At 33.2% G+C, this 25,026-nt stretch overlaps 2 protein-coding genes across 3 annotated transcripts in view; one reads left to right on the top strand and one right to left on the bottom strand.

Annotated features, from left to right (window-relative positions):
• Nucleotides 1-17,184, bottom strand: part of LOC128166846 (cytochrome P450 4c21-like) — a 28,821-nt gene extending 11,637 nt beyond the window's left edge. Inside the window, exons 1-6 of the mRNA XM_052832270.1 lie at nt 17,062-17,184; nt 16,612-16,691; nt 15,969-16,112; nt 12,696-12,802; nt 11,921-12,039; nt 4,584-4,699 (exon numbers count right to left, since the gene is read on the bottom strand). Coding sequence (XP_052688230.1) covers nt 4,584-4,699; nt 11,921-12,039; nt 12,696-12,802; nt 15,969-16,112; nt 16,612-16,691; nt 17,062-17,184 — 689 coding nt within the window. The remainder of the gene's footprint in view (nt 1-4,583; nt 4,700-11,920; nt 12,040-12,695; nt 12,803-15,968; nt 16,113-16,611; nt 16,692-17,061) is intronic.
• Nucleotides 17,185-20,868: 3,684 nt separating this feature from the next.
• Nucleotides 20,869-24,754, top strand: LOC128166994 (transmembrane protease serine 2-like). 2 transcript variants are annotated; one of them, XM_052832480.1, is made up of 7 exons: nt 20,869-20,973; nt 22,344-22,465; nt 23,021-23,109; nt 23,285-23,577; nt 23,787-23,905; nt 24,287-24,344; nt 24,454-24,754. In XM_052832480.1, exons 1-7 carry the CDS (start codon nt 20,934-20,936, stop codon nt 24,585-24,587), a joined length of 855 nt encoding a protein of 284 aa, XP_052688440.1. In that variant the 5' UTR covers nt 20,869-20,933; the 3' UTR covers nt 24,588-24,754. The 2 variants fall into 2 exon arrangements, with proteins under 2 accessions (XP_052688440.1, XP_052688439.1); XM_052832479.1 differs by having other exon boundaries at nt 23,757-23,905.
• The last annotated feature ends 272 nt before the right edge of the window (nt 24,755-25,026 follow it).

The following is a 25,026-nucleotide window of genomic DNA, read 5'->3' as shown; positions in this document are numbered from 1 at the left end:
AACTTAAATTTGCATAACCTGAGGTTTCAAACAAAGTACTGAGTTTTGGACTGAAAACTTTCCAAGAATATTTTCAAAGATTTTCTCTATATATTCCTATGTAAAAATTCATTGCCGCCCCGCCCTACTCCAAGGGACTATGATTTTGCAAACTTGAATTTATACACTACCTGAGGATGCTTCCACTCATATTTGAGCTTCTCTGGCCTAATAGTTTTTGAGAAGAAGATTTTTAAATATATTCTCTATTTATTCCTATGTAAAAATCCATTCCCCCATTGTGGCCCCGCCATACCCCCAGGGACTATGATTTGAACAAACTTGAATCTACACTATCTCAGGATGCTTTCATTTTAATTTAAGCTTTTCTGGTCTAATAGTTTTTGAGAAGAAGATTTTTAAAGATTTTCTCTATATACATGTATTCCTATGTAAAACTTTATCCCCCTATTGTGGTCCCACCCTACCCCCAGGGACTATGATTTGAACAAACTTGAATCCACACTACCTGAGGATGCTTTCATTTTAATTTGAGCTTATCTGGCCTAATAGTTTTTGAGAACAAGATTTGTAAAGATTTTCTCTATATATTCCTATGTAAAACTTGATCCCCCTTTTGTGGCCCCACCCTACCCCCGGGGACCATGATTTGAACAAACTTGAATCTACACAACCTGAGGATGCTTGCATTTTAATTTGAGCTTATCTGGCCTAATAGTTTTTGAGAAGAAGATTTTTAAAGATTTTATCTATATATTCCTATGTAAAACTTGATCCCCCTATTGTGGCCCCACCCTACCCCCGGGGATCATGATTTGAACAAACTTGAATCTACACAACCTGAGGATGCTTCCATTTTAATTTGAGCTTATCTGGCCTAATAGTTTTTGAGAAGAAGATTTTTAAAGATTTTATCTATATATTCCTATGTAAAAACTTGATCCCCCTATTGTGGCCCCACCCTACCCCCAGGGATCATGATTTGAACAAACTTGAATCTACACAACCTGAGGATGCTTCCATTTTAATTTGAGCTTATCTGGCCTAATAGTTTTTGTGAAGAAGATTTTTAAAGATTTTATCTATATATTCCTATGTAAAACTTGATCCCCCTATTGTGGCCCCACCCTACCCAAGGGGGCCATGATTTGAACAAACTTGAATCAACACAACCTGAGGATGCCTCCACACAAGTTTAAGCTTTTCCGGTCAAATAGTTTTTGAGAAGAAGATTTTTGAAAAATACCAACAAATTTTCAATAATTCTCAATTATCTCGCCTTTAAAGAGGGCGTGGCCCTTCATTTGAACAAACTTGAATTCCCTTCACCCAGTGATGCTTTGTGCCAAATTTGGTTGAAATCTGCCCAGTGGTTCTGAAGAAGAAGAAAATGTGAAAAGTTTACAACGACAATGCCGCCAACAACAACGACAACGCCAACAACGACGACAGACAACGGACAAATTTTGATTAGAAAAGCTCACTTGAGCTTTCAGCTCAGGTGAGCTAAAAACCCTACCTGTAGATGCTTCCACACAATTAAGTTTTAATGGCAAATTGGTTTTGAGAGGACTTTTGAAAATATACTCTTTATATTCCTATATTAAAAATCAACCCCCCCCCCCCACTATTGTGGCCCAATCCTACCCCCATGGTATCGTGATTTGATCAATCTACACTACCTGAGGATGCTTCCACACATGTTTCAGCTTTTCTAGCCAATTGGTATGTGAGAAGAAGAATTTAAAGTTTTCTCTCTATATTCCTACGTAAAAATCCCCCATGGTGGCCCCAGCCTACCCCCTAGGATCATGATTTTAACAAAATTAAATCTACATTATCTGAGGATGCTTCCATTTAAGTTTATCTTTTCTTGCCTATCAATTTCAGAAAGATGATTTTCAAAGTTTTTCTCAATACATTTCTATGTAAAATATTAAATCCCCTATTGTTGCCCCACCCTACTTCCTAGGAATCATAATTTGAACAAACTTGAATCAACACTACCTGCAGATGCTTTGATACAACAGTCGGCTTTGACACAACAGTCGGCCATCATACCCCGGGATCATGGTTTGAACAGTGTGAATCTATACATGTACTACATGAGGATGCTTCCACACAAGTGTCAGCTTTTGGTTTTTAAGAAGCAGATTTCTGAAAAATGCCAACAAATGTTCAATAATTTTTAACAATATCCCATAAAAAATTGCAGGACACAGCCCTTCATTTTAAATAATTTGAATCTCCTTCACCCAGATATGTTCATTTGCATTTTTGATTGAAATCGGCCCAATGAAGAAAAGGACGAAAATTTTAAAAGTTTACAGACAGACGACGGACAGACGCTAGACAAAAAATGATCAAAAAAAGCTTTCAGCTAAGGTGAGCTAATAAAAACTAATTAAAAACCAGGTCTGGTCTGGGCTCATTCGTTTGTTATATGTGAATACTACTACATTTCCATTTTTCAGTAATACATGAAAACATGTACAGATCACGTGGGTGTTCAAGATAAACATCTATCTATTCTTATATAAATTAGAAAATAAATCATCACGTCATCATAATAAATAGTTCACTTTAATTTTGGGGTATTGTTAACACATTTGTTTGATTTTCAAAACAAGATAAATTAAAATTTTATACCCATATTTGATATTTTCTGATATTTTAATTGTATCGTTTTCAATATTTGATAATTTCTACCATTTGTCATCAATTTTTTCACTTTTGCCATTGATAGAACATTTTCAACATGCCCAGTTCTTGCTTAATTTATACAGCGAGTATGTTTAATGCATAACTGATAAATTTTCTTAATAAATTTATTCAAATTTTCCGTTTAAATTCATATACTGATACCGTATACATACGTAACGATTATATGGTTGTTTAATTTGCTAATATTTCATAATAAACATTTAGCAATATAAAGCAAAACTCGGTTATAACGAAGTCACTGGGACCTAAGAAATTACTTCGTTATATCCGTAATTCGTTATAACCGTATAAGAAATTCATTAAATTTACATAGCTGGGGATCCAAGATGACTTCGCTATATCCGTGAATTCGCAATATCCGTGTCCGTACTAAACGAGTTTTCCTGTATCAGGTTCTTGGATGAAACAAAGGATGATTCGAGTACGTCTAATGACAGAATATGTAGTGTTACCTTTTCCCTGACCTACCGATGTAGGCCTATATTGACTATGCAGAGAATTCAGGGTAGGTCAGGGACACAGGCTTAAGGTTTAAAAAAAAAACTAGACTGACTTGTTTCAAAATAACACCTTGTTGTCATGTTGTTATGAAGTGCAAAGAATTTATTTGTTCTCAAATTCCTCAGACTTAAGTGCATGTATTTCTTGAACATTCAACTTTTAAATTTTCATCAAGTCTCTGAATATTCGCTTAATTTTTTTTTTCAACAACAACAAAGAAAAAAGAGACTAGAAAAGGCAAGCGGTTATGCATTCATGATGATTGAATGTCAACAGTTTTCCTATTGTTCAGACATTTTAGAAACTTCCAATATTGGTTAATGATTAATTTTTCGATTTTCATTTTCAAAGTGTCGAAATAGTATCCAAGGAATAAGTAATTTTTCATTTCATGCAAGGTTTCACATTCAATTAATTTAGATCGAGAAACTATATATTTAAAAGTTTTTACCTTTTCAGTTGCTAATGTAGTAATTAATAACCTAACAATCATAAATTATGCAACAGAACAGGATGGGTTAGCCAATTACATGCACAACTGAGTCATATAAAATACCCACGAGAATCAACACTCAACTCTAAAAGCTTGTTTTTCTATTTTTGTTATAATTTTCTTGGGTTATAAAATCCTGGTTTATCTACAATAGATAATGCAGCTCTATATATAAATTCATGTGATACCTCAGTATGTAGTTGATTTGGTAGAATTATATTCAAACTTCAGTTTACAAGTAAAACTCGTTAAATTTTTTAATTAATTACATAGATGCATATAGAACTCTCATTAATAGATATTGGAGCTATATAGGTAATTGCCATGGACATTAAACGATGATGAATTACCATTACAATTAATATATTTCATTCTAGTGCATGAGTTAAGGTTTGTGCAGGTTGTGTGACAAATTTTGCAATGCAGATGTTCTCTTGTCTAAAAGATACATATAACATAACAAATAAGACAATTGGCATTGGCTATGCATGAAAGTGTAAAGACGGAAGCTTCAGAATTTTTAATTTTTATGACTGGGTGAGAAAAGAAAACTACATTAAATGTTTAATTGTTCATGAAAACCTACGTATCATGTTTTAAATTGTAGATTTTGAAATAAATCTAATGTGGTCATTAATTCTACAAAGGGTATAAATCTGTAAAGAAATAAGGAAGTTGGTAGTACCTGTATATAACAAGTCCTCGGTAAAAATTTCCTGTGTCAAAGGGTACAAACCTATTTATTTTCATTTTACACCCCTCATAGCTTTTGAGCTTATTCAGAAAATACTCCTTAAAAGTTCATCGAATCTTTATGGAAAGCTATTAATAACTTGAAGAACTCTGAATATAAATGAATAAATACCCTTCTCTGACACCACTAACAATGGATCGTATCCCATCTTCATCCTCCGAGGAGGTTGGACTTTTTAAAAAGTCCGTGTCATAGCCAAATCCACATTTACAGATAACATCTAATGTCTGTAAAACACAAATTATTAAGAGAGAAAGTTTTATATAAAAAAAACCTAACCTATAGTAAACATAGGTAATCAGAGATTACGAAGCTCAGCGAGACAAGGCATAAACTTTATGAGGCATCATCTTTATAAGACCACATTTATCATATTATTTAAAAATCATAGTTAATGATCTTGGATATTCATGGATACTGTAATGACACAACATCGTATATCATATGTTTAAAAATAGCATGATAATCATATGTTAATTTCATACAGTATTATTAAAGATAATGACTATCAATACAATAATATAAAATATGATATTGCATCCTATGATACTTACAATAAATATCATTTCATACAATATAATACTGTAATAAATAATGTTGTTTTCCCTTGGACTGAAATGTCACATTTTCATTGGTTTAAACATAGCGTGATTGCCTCATATATCTCTATATTTGTTCTGTGAGAAATAATATTAGGCAATATGGCCGTCATTGGTCGACGCTTCGCTTACTCATTTCGACATTTCATAGTATTTAATACATAAACTGCATGCCGTAAGTTCTTAAAGTATTTGGAGTTTTTGCCCTTTGAAATTCTTTAAAATTAGAGTAGTTGCCCTTGGAATACAGCTCTGTTCTAAGGGCAACTACTCTAATTTTAAAGAATTTCAAAGGGCAACTACTACAAGTACTTTAAGAACTTACAACATGCGGTTTATGTATAAAAGTACTATGAAATGTCGAAATGAGTAAGCGAAGCGTCGGCCAATGACGGCCATATTGCCTAATATTATTTCTCACCGAACAAATATAGAGATATATGAGGCAATCATGTGCTATGTTTAAACCAATGAAAGTGTGACATTTCAGTTCAAGGGAAAACAAAATATGATATTGTATCATATGATTCAAAATAACTTGATAAATCATTGTATCATATCATATAATACAATATCATCTGATATAGTAAAATATTATATAATACACTATCATATTATACAATATTATCATATGATATAATATTATACATTACAATATCACATAATACAATTTCTTGTGATATAATAATATATTATATAAACAATATCATATAATAATACAATATCATATTATATTATATATTATACAATATTCTATCATATGATACAATATTATATTGTGCAATATACAATATAATATTGTGCAGTATAATATAAAACAATACCATTCGATACAATTATTTATTATACAATATTATATAATACAATGTTGTATAATAATATACAATACTATACATAACAATATCATTAAACAATATTTAATCATAATGTACAAAAAATTGATACAATATCATATTGTATCATATAACTATTCATGTGATATGATATATTGTATCATATAAAACAATAGTGTATCATATCATAGAATATGATATCAAAGGAATCATGTTATATCATTTAACAACAAACACCTCTATCAAGCAGGTCTGAGTGAGGTAGGAGATTTTTAAGCATCATTGACAATAGAGATCAGGCTCTGCGTCTGAAGCTACCTCTGCAATTCATTTATATTATAGTTAAATCAATTATGCAAGCCATTATCTATTAAACATGTGACCTGTTCTAAAAATCTAAACTTCATCCAGCATCCGAAACCTATGGCCAAGATTCAGCATTCAAATCTGTATCAGTATCATAAGACGCATCATCCATGCAAGTTTGATGAAGTAAGGACCGGTAATAAACAAGCATTCTGAGAGTATTGCATAAGCAATACACGTCCCCTACCGGTTTGTGGAAATTGTGAAAACAATGCACTGTTATGCAGAATATCAAACCCGAACATTAAAAAATTGGAATATAAAAAATTAATTTTCTCTAAAATATGTCAACCAGACGCTACAAAAGTGTAAACTTGATCTGTAGTTTGACATTTTGAAGCTGTTCAGCAAAATTCATATCATTCCTCAAACGCATAAAGAAAAAAAGTGTGGAAAACTGAAGTGGGACAGACAGACGGATGGACAGACAGACAGACGGACGAATGGACAGACAGACGGACTGACGGATGCAGAGGAAAGCTATGGTCCCCTCCGGTGAAAACCGGTAGGGGACTAATAAGATATAATCATTAGAGGGCACATGTATGGAACGCCTCAACTGCCTCATGTAGGTAATCTTCATAAAATGATGATACTTCAACATTACATGATGGTACTTCAACATTACATACTGATATTTCAACATTACATGATGGTACTTTAACATTACGTGCTGATACTTCAACATTACATGATGGTACTTTAACATTACATGCTGATACTTCAACATTATGTGATGGTACTTTAACATTACGTGATGGTACTTTAACATTACGTGATGATACTTTAACATTACATGCTGATACTTTAACATTACATGATGGTACTTTAACATTACGTGCTGATAGTTCAACATTACATGCTGATACTTCATTATATGATGCTATTTCACTTTGCGGTGGTTCTAAAAATAAGGAAGTTTTAACATTTGGGCCGTTTCTCTGTTTCAGAGATTGATCATATAGGACTAAGGTCCACTGAGACTAGTTTGGATCATGTTAAAAAGCTGGAACTACAAATAATAAAAAACAGGATTCTGCTTGAAAAATATATGTTATTGAACAAGAGGCCCATGGGCCACATCGCTCACCTGAGGAACAATAGTTATGATAAAATCAGCTCAATGGAGTCATAATACAAACTATCTGGACAATGTACAATAATACATGTAGATCCTGTATAAATAAAATCCATTTTCCCCTGGATATTCTTATGTTTATAATCATAAGTCCCTTTTCTAACAGGATGATTTTATAGTCATATCATATGTTGAGTATTGCAGTTCTCAAAAAGATCCCTAACAATAGTTTATATATGGGATATAAACGTACATCAAACTCTGAACCTTCTCGTGAGGCCAAAAAATTGTCCTGGGGCCAAAGTCTTAACAATTATAAAGAATCATCTGGCTGATTAGTTTCTGAGAAGATTTTTAAAGATTTACCCTATATATTCCTTTGTTAAACTTTGACCCCCCCCCCCCCATTGTGGCCCCACCCTACCCCTGGGTATCATTATTTTCACAACTCTGAATCTACACTACCTGAGGATGCTTTCACACAAGTTTCAGCTTTCCTGGCTGATTAGTTTCTGAGAAGAAGATTTTTAAAGATTTACTCTGTTTATTCCTATGTAAAACATCGACCTCCCATTGTGGCCCAAACCTACCCCCAGGGGTCATGATTTTCACAAATTTGAATCTACACTACCTGAGGATGCTTCCACACAAGTTTCAGTTTTCCTGGCTGGTTTCTGAGAAGAAGATTTTTAAAGATTTACTCTATATAATCATATGTTAAACTTCGACCCCCCATTGTGGCCCCAACCTACCCCCAGGGGTTATTATTTTCACAACTTTGAATCTACACTACCTGAGGATGCTTCCACACAAGTTCCAGCTTTGCCGGCGGATTAGTTTCTGAGAAGAAGATTTTTAAAGATTTACTGTATATATTCCTATTTTAAACTTTGATCCCCCATTGTGGCCCCACCCTACCCTCGGGGGTCATGATTTTCACAACTTTGAATTTACACTACCTGAGGATGCATCCACACAAATGTCAGCTTTCCTGGCTGATTAGTTGCTGAGAAGAAGATTTTTAAAGATTATTTGTATATATTCCTATGTAAAACTTTGATCCCCCATTGTGGCCCCACCCTACCCCCGGGGGTCATGATTTTCACAACTTTGAATCTACACTACCTGAGGATGCTTCCACACAAGTCTCAGCTTTCCTGGCCGATTAGTTTCTGAGAAGAAGATTTTTAAAGATTTACTCTATATATTCATTTGTTAAACTTCGACCCCCCCCCCCCCCCCCCATTGTGGCCCCACCCTCAGGTGAGCTAAAAAGGTTAAGTTTACAATTCAATAAGTTGGTTTCTGGAAGAACAGACTTTGAAAATTTTCGTAATAAATATTGACAATTGTTTTACTTTTTTAATCTTTAGCTTTTAAGATCTGTGTACAAACATAGAATTGTGAGCAAATCTCTGTATCTTGCTTATAATTCGAAGCTTAACACTCAAATATGGTTAGTAAATAGAAATTGTAGGGTAACAATTAAACACAAGAAACATGCAATTGTATAACAAATAAAGAACACAATTTATTTTTTCGAAATGAATCATATATATACATGTATATACCTACATATTTCCGTCAGCGATATCAAACTCTATTTAAACTGAATAAACTCGAGAAAATGCCGAGCATCTCAATAAAACCTATTGCATTAATCTACCATTACGCAAAAGATAATGCCGAATTATTGATAGAATGAATTGTACTTCAGTACCCCTACATCAGATTGTGCTTAATTTGCGCAGGTAAACTGTTAACTGTTTGATTTACCGTAGTCTCTGTTTTATTTGATACGTAAAAATCACGAAATACAGACGATAGTTCCCAGGTTACAAAGCATAAATAATGAAAACGAAACGAAAATCAGAACAAGCTAACACCAACGTCATGTGTGAAAACTGTCAACGCATTGAAATATTTAGCCTTAATTCACTTCACAAAATCGGCACCAATATATTTTGCATGTTTCAAAAATTTCCTTTCATACGCGAACGGTTGCATAGCAAGTAAATTCATCATAGTCAGATCGACCCTTTTTCGTATAATGTCATGGCTGCTTTAAACAAAGAACCTCGTTTTAGAAGTATGGAATACTAGTCTTGGTAAAATGGGTATGCAAACCCGGGCCGTGGCAAAATAAAAGCCGGGGCAGATCGGCAATCGTCAATTCCAAATACGCATTATTTTGCAGCAATATTTACAGCGAATACAAATATACTGGTCCATCAAATATCCCGAAATTTTAATGAGATTGGCAGATTAATACCTGCCAATCTTTTGTTTTGCTCAGACCAAGTCTTGCCTACCCATTTTACCGTAGGTAATTCTTACCGTATGCCGAGCCCGAAGCTATTAAACTGATTGAAACACGCATTTCCTTTATTATTATTTTCGTAATAACTCAGATTTGAATCAGAATTAGCACTTAATTTTTGCAATTTATATTTTCCTTCCCATAAGGATAATTTATGCTAAACTACATTGAATTGAACTAATTAGTTCTTGAGAAGAAGATTTTTAAAAATGCACCCCCCTTTTTTTACAGTTTCAAGGTTTTCTCCGCTTTGAATACAGATCGGACTTTTATTTCTGCAATTTATATTCGCCCTCCCATAAGGATGCTTTGTGCCAAATTTGGTTGAAATTGGATTAGCGATTTTAGAGAAGAAGTTCAAAATGTAAAAAGTTTACAGACGGACGGACAGACGGACGACGGACAAAATATGATCAGAATAGCTCACTTGAGCTTTCAGCTCAGGTGAGCTAAAAACTGTAGATACTCAGATTATGAAAACCACTGGCAAACAATTTGTGAGAAATTATAACAAGTTTTATGACATATGTGATTGCTTAAACTATTCTCTTTTTTTTAATTATATTGACTTGTGAACAAATATTTTGATACATGTACCCCCTTTTCTATTGTATTTTTTTTTATCCTCTATATCTCCCTTTTTCTCTTTTCATTTACTGCTATTTTTTTTTATCTATATATTTTTTTTTGCAAGAAAACACGTTTTCACACTACACGGATAATCTATTTCCTTTAGATTAATAAGATATTACGATATGTAGAATCTTGAAATGTATGAAATATGTCTGAAATATGTGTGTATGTGGATTTATGTGTAAATAAAAAGAAGAAAAAAGCTGGAACTGAAGAAGTACACAATACACTACAGCTCATGAGAGAGGATCTCTACTGAGTAAAAATATTGTCGAAACATATGATTTGTTTTGGTGCAATGTATTTAGGCAAACGACAACCATGCACACATGCAACTTATAAGATCATGCAAAGGATAAAGCATTGCATTGCTGTTGAATCTGATTTTAGCAGTAACTGTACTGTTGAACAAATCAGTGCTTTCATTGCCCACTCTTTCACGAGGATCTCCAGGAAGAACCCATTAATCCCCATATGTCCAATCTACATGTAACATGAATGACAGAAGTATTTGTTTAGGTGCTTTTTCAAAAAAAATTAGCATGTACTGTTGAAGTATCAGCATGTAATGTTAAAGTACCATCATGTAATGTTAAAGTATCAGCATGTAATGTTGAAGTATCATCATATTATGAAGATTATCTACATAAGGCAGTTGAGGCGTTCCATACACATGCTCCAATAAATTTATCCAGCTCTTAAAACCTTAACCTTCTCCAGCATCTGAAACCTACATGTCAAATTCAGCGTTCAAGCCTGTCAAATGCATCAGTATCATAAGAGGCAACATCCATGCAAGTTTGGTGAAGTTAGGATTAGTAATAATTAAATGAAATATGTTTTTTAGCATCCTTGATAATGGAGATCAGGCTCTGCATCTGAAGATACCTCTGCCATTTATTTACATTAAAGTTTCATCAACTATGCAAGTTTGAAATAGTACTAATATCTATTAAACATGCAACCTGTTCCAAAAAAACAAAACCATCATCCAGCATCCAAAACCTATGGCTCAGATTCAGCATTCAAGCAAGTCAGGTGCATTAGTATCATAGAACACATCATCCATGAAAGTTTGGTGAAGTTAGGACCAGTAATAATTAAGATATAATCATCAAAGGGCACCTGATCCAAAAACTTTATTCAGCTCTAAAAACCTTAACCTCCTCCAGCAACCAAAACCTATGGCTCGGATTCAGCATTCAAGCCTGTCGGGTGCATCAATATCATAAGATGCACCATCCATGCAAGTTTGGTGAAGTTAGGACCTGTAGTAACTTAGAAATTGCTATCAATGGGCACCTGCACCAAAAACTTTAACCTGCTCCAAAAACCTTAACCTCCTCCAGCATCTCAAATTCATGGCCCAGATTCAGGATCCAAGTCTTTCAAGTCCATTAGTAGGTCCAGATGCATTATCCATGCAAGTTTGGTGAAGATAGGACTAAAAATAACTTAGATACAGGACCTGCAACAAAAACTTTAACCAGGTCCAGACGCCAACACCGACGCCGGGGGTATAGTATAAGCTTCCCCCCCCCCCCCCCCCCCCCCCCCCGACTTCGTCTCGGTGAGCTTAAAAGGTAAACATGCATAGAGATCAAGTATTATAGACTGACCATTGTTTGGAGGTTTTTTTGCATTTCCACATCTGAATAACCTGTATTGGCACTCTCCTGTAACTTCTCCCATTTTGCACAAAGATTGATAGCCTTTTCTTGAAATACAGGAATCATATCTGATAAAAGAACAAATTATTAATAAGTATTATTCATACAAATACCAGCATCTATGATTTCATTTAAACATATATTTTATTATGTAAATAATCATAACTGGATTGAGCAGGATTCAGGCATTGCCGATGTAAAAAACAATTGCCTTCTCCAGAAGCATGACTCTCACAATACTACAGTACACAAGCTAAAATTATCTTTGATTTGACAATGTCTTTTCAGGTTCATTGTCTGAATTCAAATTAGAGGACAGAACAGATCTAGAGGAAAAAATCAAATGTTTTATATAAAAGTTTCGAAAGTACAGTTCAATGAGCTCATGATCCTTCAAAGGAAAAGGGGCACTAATCTAGCTCTTATGAAACTTTGCATCCAGCCCTCCTTTTTTCAAAATTTTGTTCAACACTTCATTGAAACAGTATTTACCAAATGATTTTGAAATTGTTAAAATGAAAGCATTCAATGCAAATTTTTTCCCAAAATATTTGTGGATAAGCTTATTTAATTATTGTACTGATATACGGGTACCATATATTTTTATAAATCAGAAAATTTATGAAAATATACAAATACTTGTTTATGGAGGACCTTCAGTATACCCCTTTTTGAGCCATTAATTGACTAAAGAAAATAATATTGAATTGAAAATGTCACAAACCATACAATACAGAAGGTGAAAAAGCTGGGTTGGAAATCTTTCTTATCACATGATGAGCTTCCCCAGACAACACAAACAGAGGAGCTGTACCAGTATATCGCTGAAAACTGTACAAAAGGACTACACACATATATATATATATATATATATATATATATATATATATATATATATATATATATATATATATATATATATATATATATATATATATATATATATATATGGGCCTAAAATGAACATCATCATTTTACAGTAATTCTGTTTTCTTTGTACAGATATATATGTGATGTTTTTACATAATGTTTATTTTTTTATTCAACTGCATGCCCACAATTTAGAAATATGACATCTTTAGCATATTTAAAACAGCTTTTTTTTCCAGCAGTTTTTCTTTTAGAAAACATAGAGTGCATGCTTGAACAAACAAAATATTTTAATCAGAGATGTATCTAGCCAAGGCTAATAAGTGACAAAAAAAATTTCCTTGTTCATGCATGCGCTCTGTATTTCCCATTCATAAAAAGATAAGAAAAATGTCAATTTCTGACTGATTTTAATATATTAAAAATAAATAAATTAAAAAATAAGTAAAATATATTTTACATCAACTCTTCTGAAATATAACATAACATTTTATTGTACCAGAAACACTTAAAGAATGGCGAATTATGGGGGCCAAATTAGCTCATATTATATATACTGGTAGTTCTTTCAGAGAATTTAATTACAAACTTCGTTATCTCGAACTAGATTGGACTCAGTTTAAAAACTTCGAGACATATCCGAGTATTCGAGATATTGAAAGTAAAATACTTCATAAAAATGTCGTTGGGATTTACAAATCACTACGACACATCCACTGTATTCGAGATATCTATGTTCAAGATATCGAAGTTTGACTGTACTTAATATCAACTACCCCTTTAAGCTGTACACAAGTTAAGAGAATTCAAATACCTAATATCAATTACTGCTGAAACTGTTCACAAATTTAGAGAATTTGATTATGTAAAATATCAACTACAGCTATTAAAAACTCTATACACAAGTTCAGAAAATTCAAATATTTTCTATCAACTTAACCCATGAAAACTGTACAAAAATTCATAGTACTCGATTTCTTATTATTGATTACCACTGAAAAATCGAATTTCGGTTAGAATTGCTTCTAAAAACTGCATGTATAATTCAGATTAGATATCCAATTACCACTAATTTAGATATTAATCTAGTACCACAGAACGACTACACAAATTCAAAGAATTCAACTACTTTTTATCAACTACTGCTGAAAATTGTTTACAATTTCATAACTTTTAATTGAAAAATGAATATTTAATATTGTTTAGCTACCTCTAATAACTATGATAATAATTGTTCAGAGAATTTAATCAGATTTCAGCATATCAATTACTGTTACTCACAATGAGAAAAAACAAGCCATGGGCCACATAACTCACCTGTGCAACTACAGCCATGATAAAATTAGCTTCATGGGATCATATACAAAAATATCTAACAATGTAGTAAAACAGCTCATGTATTTATGAAAATATTTTCAAAAATTTTCTCTACATATTCTTACACTGAATCTCTTTTGAAACTGGATGATTTCATAGTCATATTACATATTGAGCATTGCAGTTCTCAAGAAGATCAAGAAGAACAATTCATATAAACATTAACCTTCATCAAACTTTGAACGCCTTGTATGGCCAAAAACAAACCAGGGGCCACAGTCTAACTACCAAGAATTGATAAATGCAAAGATGTTTGCTTATAAGTAATACCATATATGATAAAATTTGAGTTTTTGAGAATAATCAAATCTATTACCTATGAAAAAAAGATTCAATGCCCCTCCACCCCAATTTGGCCTCAATCATAATTTGATCAAACTTGAACTTACACTACATACTAAAGGATGTTTCCACAAAAGTTACAGCTTTTGTAGCTATTTAGATTTTTTTCTACATACGAGGGTTGATCCAAAAGTAATGCCACAGATGCAATAAAATCGTGAAAAATAAGCATAAAGTGACAAAAACTTGTGCTTTGAGATATCTACCTAATTCAGTTCAGATCTGAAAATTTTAAGGCATTATGATAAATATTTCTGAAGATAATAAATTTTGTAGAGCGTGAAGCAAGGATAGTCGCCGCACGCTAGAGACGTCATTTCTAGATCTTTGGCAGTCTTGTAGAATTTCTTCATTTGGTGCTCTATAAAAATTGGCCACGATGCCCTATTTCACATATTTTTCCATTTTTTGTTCATAAAGTAACTAATTACTCCTTTTGTAATCAATAGGGTAATATAATGGGTATTATATAATGTGCAATCAGTTTGTTGAGGTCTCTTCAAGAAGTCATGAACTTAGCTTTATGATTTCACTCATGACATAAGAACCTAGTTTTAACTTCCCTTCAGAGTGTGTATCTTCTGTATTTAATTTATTTATTAACATGACGTAGGCTTTTATTAAATATTGGAACCACAATAAGGGAGCCCTTTTCACTCGCTCTCAATTTTAGGTTGATATGTCAATTCCAGTACATTTTCTAATGATTTCTATCCATCGAAGCAAAAACTGCATTGCGTAGATATTTGAAATGGACAGTAACAGTCCCTAATTTTTTAAAACAGTTAGAAAAAGTCTATGATATATCTGTTTCAAAATATTGTGTTGTTTGGGTCTTTTTCAAATTTTGGAAGCATGTAATTTATTTATAAATAGAAACCTTAAAAAAGAAGTAAATTCATGACGCGGCAATGTCACTGTATATCTATCTTGCTATAAACATCAATATCTTGTTCAGTGTTTATCGAAATTTAATCAAAACTTTACTTCAAATTAGAATTTTGATAAGGAAAATTTTGATCAATACAGCGCCAGTGTGAAACGTGGTGCATAGTGTGACATTACTTTTGGATCAACCCTTGTATTCTTAAAAATACATAAAATTTCACCCCCACCCCCAAATCGGGGCCCCACCTTACCCTGGGATTAAGATTTTGTCTATATATTTTAATGAAAAAATTTGCCCCCCCCCCCCCATTGTGGCCCCACCCTACCCCTAGGGAGCATGATTTTTTAACAAATTAAAATCTGCTGTATCTAAGGATGCTTCCACACAAGTTATGTATTCTTATGTAAAAATTTGACCAATGATGACGACAAACAACAGACAAATATGATTAGAAAAGCTCACTTCAGCCTTTAGCTCAGGTGAGCTAAAAAGGCTTTCTATCAATCAAAATATACTTACATTGATAATACCGTTGGCCTTGCATAATTCCGACTGTTTGTGACCAAGATTTGACGACAGATATTTGGATCTGCAACCAAAAGTCTCTCCTGTCCTCCAAAGTAATAGAAACGAATGATCTTTGAGTTGTATCTCTTCATCCACCTATTAGAGGAGAAAAATTTAGCTTTTTTAAAACCATTTAACCATTTTAGTCATTTTAATGAATAGGAGCATATGTTTGTAGGAAATCATATTTACTAATATGTTTTGAATGACTTTTGGGATGACTATCATTAAATTGTCAAATGAATCCTGCATGTATACAAATTATTATATATATATATATATATATATATACACACACACAAGTTTATGATATAATATGCAGCATTGATATAAGCATAGGAATATTAAATGCTGTACATGCAATTAACAATGCTGGTTTATATAGAAAATTCAAAGTCTTCATTGCTGTTACAGAAATTTTTACTCTGCACAACTCAATTTTCATATTATATTTTGTTATTTTAGGTGAGAAAAAAGTGATCAAATAAATATCTTGAATTTTAGATGTAAATTACACGCCAAGAGACTCATGAGAAATAGAAAAAACTTTGAAGGACTGTGCATAGAAACTTGAGTCTGTAGGTTTGATATATACCTGATAGCATTGGTCATAGGCTCTGCTTTTCGTGCCTCAAGCATGTTTCCAACAATTGGAATAAAAGGGCATCCTGGAATCTAGAATTGAACAAAAATAGTAGGTTTGTTGACATTCAACTTTTCTATTGCTTAATTAACAAATTCTGTTCATTTAATTTCTAAACACATATAAGATAATTTTGTGATATGGACCTATAATATAGATAATTAAAATGAATGACTTATTATATGGTATCACAAAAACCGAAATACACTGCATTTGTGTATATAGACATGTACATGCACTATGAAAGATTTCACCTGTAGGAGACTAGAATACTTATAAATGTATGTAAAGGTCAAGCAACAGCATAATATACTATAGATAAGGCTTCTATACAGTTCACTGTGACAGTATTATATACATGTATGTACAATGTACTTTTAGATCTGCCATTTGCAAGTTTACCTTTCTAAGTGGAGAGAAGAGGGGAGCTAATAGAAGCTTGTACAGATACCACAGCAGAAGAAACAGCCCACCTGTCAACAAGGTATCCACTAACAGAGCGTGACCCTCGGTAAATACCCCCATCTGAAAAACAAAAGCAAACTATAGGATCTCTGTGAAACATATAACGTTACCAATGCACTGGAATATGTAATACGTCATAGAAATAAATGATAAACTGTTGGCGTAGTATATAGATAATCGTCATTTTATTATAACAGTGTCCAAGGCAGGTTTTTGTGCGAGTTCACGTAAAGTTGGTGAAACACCTCACCCCATCCCTTCCCTTCCCTCCCTAAAACACAGGCCTCTGAATTTCTATCAATAAGCCGCTAAATGTAGGGGAAGAGAAAATATATACCCTATCTATATATAAATATAATGTATTTATATATATATATCTTTCTCTTCCCCTACATTTAGTGGCTTATTGATAGAAATTCAGAGGCCTGTGCCTAAAATAATGTTAACAACTTCACTATACTACTGTATAAAGCAAGATAATCAAACATCGAATTTCATAGTTTCGTATATGCATACCTATAAAGTCGTACTGTTAACTGCTTCAAGGAACAGTAACTCATATATGATCCTAGTTTACAATCGTAACTAATGTCAAGGTCGAAGGTATTCGTCATGCGCGGATCTAGAAAGGGGGGGGGGGGGGAGGTCCTATGGAAAATGAATATTTATTAAATTTACATAGTAGAATTAACGCAAATATACCTCGGACCCCTTGGCATAGTTATAGGTATACTAATCGAACCCCCCCCCCCCCCTAGATTAGGAATTTCATGATTTAGGGAATTTTATTTTTTCCTAGGTATATGAATATATGAAATTTTTTTTTTGGAGTTATAGGTATACTACGCCACCCCCCCCCCCCTCCATTGATAAGGAATTTCATGATTTTGGGAATTAGGCATTTTTCTTGGCTTGTCAATGTTTCTGATGATTATTTTAGCCCCCCCCCCCCCATTCCGACTTTTTCTGGATCCGCGCATGTTCGTTTGTCAAATAATTAAGATTGAAATTTTTTTTGTGAAAAGGGCTACAGTAGGATGAATATCATACATGTATACCTTAAAATTTTGTCGGTAGAATGTTCATTGTTTAAAAAACTGCTAATACATCATGCTGTAAATCTTCGTTCTAAAACTCGATAAATATACATCCTTAGTACATGTAGATTGATACATATAATATATGAGTACTCTATTCACACGTATAACCATGATAACTGTAGAACTCATTACTGCTAATCCATACCTATACATGTACATGTATACATGTACATGCCACACGAATGATTGATATTGAGCAAAGATTTAAATGATGAGCTTTTTTTAAAAAATGCCATATTGTGTGAAATTTCCATTGCGAATAAAAAATGAATAATTATGTCCTTAAATGTCAGACGCTAAAATAAAGGGAGGGGGGCTGGCAGACTTACTCCAAATCTTGACAAGCCAACAAACAATAACCACTTCGCCTATCTCCGAAATCCTAATCTATGACTGGTTTTCTATTATTATATTTTAACATACATGTATCATGATGGAAATTCTATAGAAATTGGTTATAGTACATGCGTTATAAAGATAGCGTATGTTTGTCTATTTTCAAGGAGAAATGTGTAATTAAGTCCATTGATGAGCCTGTCGACGCCGGGTCAGAAATGTAAATAAAATGCTACTACTGACCACTGTGCGTCAGATCATTAGTATGCACTTGATTGCATTTACTTATTAAATATTAGGAGGAGAATGTTGTAGCGCAGTGTCCGTGCATATAAAATGGGGGTGCGGGAAACACAGCTCTTCAGTCTTTCCGCCTCCTCTTTTTATACAGGTAAGATAAATTATAACTGTATAACGCTTGCGCGCATTCTCAAAAGTAAAGTTAATAGATTCAAGGGTTTTACTTTCAGAAAATTTTGTAATGAATATTAATGTTGATAAATTTCATTGTAATTAATATTAATATTTATTGTTAAAATGTCGTATCAAAATGTTATATCTAAATAAGAGACTATTCATCTAGAAGCTGTCTTTCTTTCTGCCTCCTCTTTTTATACAGACTGGGACACAGGCTACTCCTCATGTAGAGGAGGATACTTTCCAGCAACACAAAGATCTCGAGAATCTGTATAGACTAAATATCATAAAGCCCGTGGACATGACAAAGAAATGGCTTTATTTTAATAAAGTAATGGAATATTATAATATTGTGGTGGAGAATCCGGGATTGAGCGTTATGATACATGTAGTGTGTGTGGGTGTGGGTGTGTGTGTGTGGGTGTGTGTCCGGGAGGGAGGGGTGTCAGTTTAAAATTCAATTTTGTATATGTTAGTTTAAGAAAAAATATCTGTTTCGAGAAAAAGTTGGGTGGGTGTGGTGTAGTTTTGTAAGCATCTGAATCCACGTACTCTTATAGCTTCTGCATACATGGCTTGTATAATTTTATATAACGATAAGCATTTCTTAAATGATGATAGGTCACTTTTACATGTAAAACACATATGATTTTCTTAAGGTTCTAATTTTATACATGTACAATACATCTACGAATTTAGTCCCAAAATAGCGTTGACAGAACATATATTAACTTAAAATCTTTTCACTGCAATTCCATTCGACTAATGACCCTTTGGCAAACAATACATGTACTGAAAAATTCATATCTGTACATGTACTTTATTTATTTTTTGAGAAAATGAACAATTAATAACAACAACTTTTGTCAAGTGGAGCAATGTGTCGTTCCGCATTTTGACGTTCATTTATATTCGTCGATTTTCTTTTTTCCGCTTATGGCATCATACTCGTCCAAATATTTTCAATATTGTTCAACTACTTTTTCACAAAACACATTTCTAATCGATTTTGTTAATTTTATTTGCTTCAAAAGCCCCTTAGGATTTGTTTTAAAGTCTTTACATTCTTTTCAATTACTGCTGCGCCGTCCTAAACGCTGACGTCATTATAACAATTCAACTTTTAAAATTGTCACAAAACTCGCTATAAAATATTTAAAAGTTTTGTTACAGCCAACACATTTTATGAGTAAATAAAAGATTTATTATCAAATATGAATATATGCTTTATTTGAATTTATACATTCGAAAAGTACTTTACCTCAATTTTTTTTTCATTGTGTTGATATTAACTTTCTTTTTTGACATTGTGCCGCATGTCGAATTTTCGATCAAACATGCCGTTATTTCACTAATTAAATCTCAAACAATAGTTACTTTCAAAATATTATTTGAGTGCAAATTACTTGAACTCTTTGTGGCCCAAATTTCACCTTCCTCTTCTATTAACTGAATAACGCCACTTGTCTACGCTATTTTGGGACAACCCTCGTATACAGGCTATGCAGTCTACATTGCATGAAATACATACATACATACATACATACATACATAATACATACATATGTATCTATTATATATTTCACGTTATCATTGAGAAAATGATCAATTTCATTGTGAATATACATTACATGTTAATATTGTGTGTCTAGGGACTTCCTCAAATCGAAGGTCACAAGATATTCTAGCGTGTATGATAAAGAAGTATGCCAATATCTTTTTTATATATAGTCAATCAAGTATAATATACGAGATTTGTTCTAGACACGGTTTAGATTCATTGCATATTTTGGTTTGATTATGTAAGTAATAAACTGATCTAGTTATGTAAAAACATACTTCGCATATATACATATTGGTGTACATATATAAGATCAACGCCTTATCTCTAGATTCGTGATCCTTCGTCGCCCATCGTGATTTACAAGCTTCTAAATACCCCAGAGTTTCTCGACCATGATTAGGACTTTGTGTTGTGTTTTGGTTTTGTGTCATGGTGAGTTTGAATGCAGTTCTTTGATTGGGTTCAGGTTTAAGCATATTTGCATTTGATTTTGTACTTTTAGTTCCTGATTGTTTTATTTTGGTTTAAGGCAAAGGAATGTTAGCCGTATTCCAGAACCCGAATATTATGATTTTTACTGTACAATTTTGTTTTGTTTTCCTATCTAATATTTTGGAGGTGTATCTATCACTAAACATCGTTTAATTAATCTTTTTTTATTTACGAACAAAACAAAATATCCATACGTTATATGGTGTTTCAGGAGTGTTCCAAGCAACATTTTTTAACACTATCTTCGTAAACGTATACTGAATATTTATACGTGTAACGCCCTCTGATGATACTAGACTAAGTACATGTATGCAAGTGAACCGTGCGGTTTTTTTAATGTTAAGGATGTCAGAAGTGGCATAACTTCGTCATTTGGAGTATATTTCAGACAAATTGTTGTATGGGTACTGATGTTTCGAGCACAATGTCACCCTTTGTCCAAATAAGCGGTCGTTTTTATTGTATAGAATTCTTTGATGGTGGAATGACGAAACATTGATTATGAAAAAAAAACTGATGACATCAATTAGAGCAAGAACACAAAGCCTCCATTTATAATTTATTTAAAACGCAAAACATAGTCCACTTAGTTTAATATTGTATATCATTGATGGTTAAATACGATATCTGCTTATTTAAATGATTGAACATTCATTGTGACAGTCACGTTTAACGCTAAAAATCAATCTATGGTATTTGAGCTATCAATATTATGTTACACGCTTTTAAAGGGGCATGGTCACAATTTTTGTCAGTTTCTTTTTTTCTGTTTTTATTATTTATAATGCTAAGGAGTGCATTTCTAGAGATCAAGTGAAATTTCAGAGCCAGTTGCAGAATTAGGAGCAAGATACATGGCTCACGATTTCTTGTCATGTAAACGATGTTCGTGCCCTGTTTTTGTTTACATAGGTTCAATATACCAGTCAAAAATCGTTTTCAAGTTGAATTGTCTGTCTGCTTATTCATTTTAAGCATGGATAAACAGTTCCTAACGTTTAACACATTCATTTTAGTTCTACAACTGGAATTCTTACTTCAACATTCAAAACGTAAATAAAAGCTTTGTTAACATAGCAAAGAATTGTAAGCTCTGTAACTCGCTTATAACTCAACGAATGGCACCCAAATTTGAAATGACTATTAAAAATGCCTTAGTAAAGCATTGTAAACATTATGATTGTGGAAATAGTTTTTGACCAAAATCGTGACCATGCCCCTTTAAGATAACAAAATGGTTGGTTGTGAAACAAAATGCCGTAATGATGTAACAGAAAAATATAACACTCTCTGTACATATTTTACAACAGTATTGCCACAAACCTACAGCTCATGTGGTCACCCAGTCAAAAACCCCATCCATTACCACAGCGATCACTTCGACCGCGTGATAGGGGGTGAGGAAGCTCGCATGGGGTCCCTGCCATGGATGGTCAGTATATTGGGTAGGGGAAGGGGGGTACTATAATAATAAACTTGGCGTCAACGTAGCAACATTTTTCAAGCTTTTAGAACCATTTCAACAAGTGCTTGGACCTTGGGTAGTTGTGTCAAACAGCAATGTGACGTAGGTATGTCTATTTCATTAATGGGAATCATTAATTGCTGGCCACTCAGCAATGACTCTTTGAAATCAACACGATTTGTTTGGCTTTTGAGCTAAGAATACGCATGCCGGCCATCTGTCTATATTTCACTTGAAACCAGCGTAATTTTTTACTTGTTTGACGCAAGAAAAAGATTGTTACATCCTTCCGAAAGTCCAAGGTCTTGTTAAAATAATTCTAATTCAAAACCATGAATGAAATAGTGCATGATTGTAGGATAAAACCCCAGATTTGAGGCTGGGGATTAAAATTGAGGAAAGTTGGTGTCGGCGGGGTCTGCATGGCTTTTCAATTCGTGTTAAACTCGCTCCAAAACATCGTAATATACCCACATTAAAATTGAAAAATGATTAGAAAAAGTTCCTGTTTGGCTCTCGAAGGTGATGTTGACGGAGAATGGGGCCCAGGTTTGTGGTGGATCGGTCATAACAGACAGACTCGTGTTAACGGCAGCCCATTGCTTCGAAGAGTATGTTATTTTCAAAACATTTTGAAAAGTTAATTTGAAATTCATTACTTTTATTACTTTTAACTATACAGCATCGAATGATTACTTTTAAAATTGCATCATTACATTCCATTATTCAATAACAAATTAAAAGCTTAAATTCATTTTGAATGTGTGGTCACGTTGGGTGTTGCAGCCCAGAGAGTCTTGACCCAAGACGATGGCTTGCCTATGTCGGAAAGCATCATCTTCGATACCAGGACTTAACTGAACAGAAACACACGATAAACCAGATAATGATGCACGAGGGATACGACAAGGATACAGCCAGAAATGACATAGCGATACTCATTTTGAACGAGCGTGTGATGTTCAATAGCTTTGTCATGCCCATATGCTTACCTGGTTTCTCCCTGAGTTCTTTACTAAATCACCACTCTCATTCTAATCATGTTTATGGCATCGTGGCTGGATGGGGGGACACAAGAGGTAAAATAGAGAGAGAGAGAGAGAGAGAGAGAGAGAGAGAGAGAGAGAGAGAGAGAGAGAGAGAGAGAGAGAGAGAGAGATGAATATTGTTATATATATATATATATATATTATAATCTTTACTTCGAAGACAAATACTAACCCATTAAACATTACTGATGATATATTTCATGGATTAGAGGATAACCCACGATTTGTATTAAACCAAGTATCACTACCAATTCTTAACGACCGAGTGTGCGGTGCCCACAACTGGTATGGGAGCGAATTTTTGCCACAGACCACTTTTTGTGCGGGGTATGAACAAGGCGGGAAAGACGCGTGTTTAGTAAGTTTTAATAAATACATGAACATGTACATCGTTTTTATTGTAAACATTGATATTTTAATTTTAAACCGAATACAGGTGAAATAAAACTAAATAACATACTAACGAGAGCACAGCCAAGCAGAGTATACCTTATATAGTAATAAACAATTAATTTTTTAAACTATTAGGTTTTTTTCTACCAACATATACTGTAAAATTTAGTTTTTCCCTGAGTCAATACATCGAGTAAAATTAACACGTTTGATAGTTTGTGTTATCCTATATTCGAACTGTCCTAGTTTTTTTTTTTTTTAATTTTGTCACACATCAATAAAATGCGTATTTATTCATTGTATGAAATCTGCATGCACATATATATTTTGAATTTTACAAATATAGGGTGATAGTGGAGGTCCGTTTATAATAAAAAACCACAACGGATTATGGGTACAAGTCGGTAAGTAAACTAAATATCAAAATGGTTCCCAACATTTAGTTCATATTTGTATACATGTCCGTCCTGGGCGTTATTGCAAGATCTACATGTAACTTCCTGTAACTTCCAGGTATCACGAGCTGGGGGTACGATTGCGCTCAGCCTCGGGCTCCCGGAATCTACACTGACGTCACAATGTACATGCCGTGGATCACACAGAAAGCACAGAAGTTTAATATATACATTCCATATTTGGCTACTTGATACTTCAAGTTTTTGTTTGCTTTTTTCAAAGAATCTCTTAAAATCGGTTTTCTTGTATAGTACGAAATGACTTTTCCAAATGAACTTAAAAATATAAAGAAACTGTGCAAGTTTGGAAAATGTGCATCATGATATTGCGCTATTTAAATGAAAACAGCAGATATAGATTACAGTTTTTGTGTTATAATCTGATATTTCTCTTTTCTACATGATCAGTATTATGTTTAAATGTATAATGTAATCGTCACAGTGTGGTGCATTAAATAATATCTATTTATTTAAAAAAAAAAACAATACTCAAATTTGTTCTTTACTCCTATCAAATTTAAGTTAATAGTTAGTTTAAGATGTATTTTATTCATGATATAAACATTAGTATATAAAGAAAATATGGATTAATTAAACAGCAGGCAAAGTAGCCTGTAATAGTTCTTTCCAT

The sequence above is a fragment of the Crassostrea angulata genome, chromosome 10 (genome assembly GCF_025612915.1).
Source record: "Crassostrea angulata isolate pt1a10 chromosome 10, ASM2561291v2, whole genome shotgun sequence".
Lineage (NCBI taxonomy): Eukaryota > Metazoa > Mollusca > Bivalvia > Ostreida > Ostreidae > Magallana > Magallana angulata.
The sequence above is the reverse complement of the archived record's forward strand: the minus strand, read 5'-3'. Positions and strand labels throughout refer to the sequence as shown.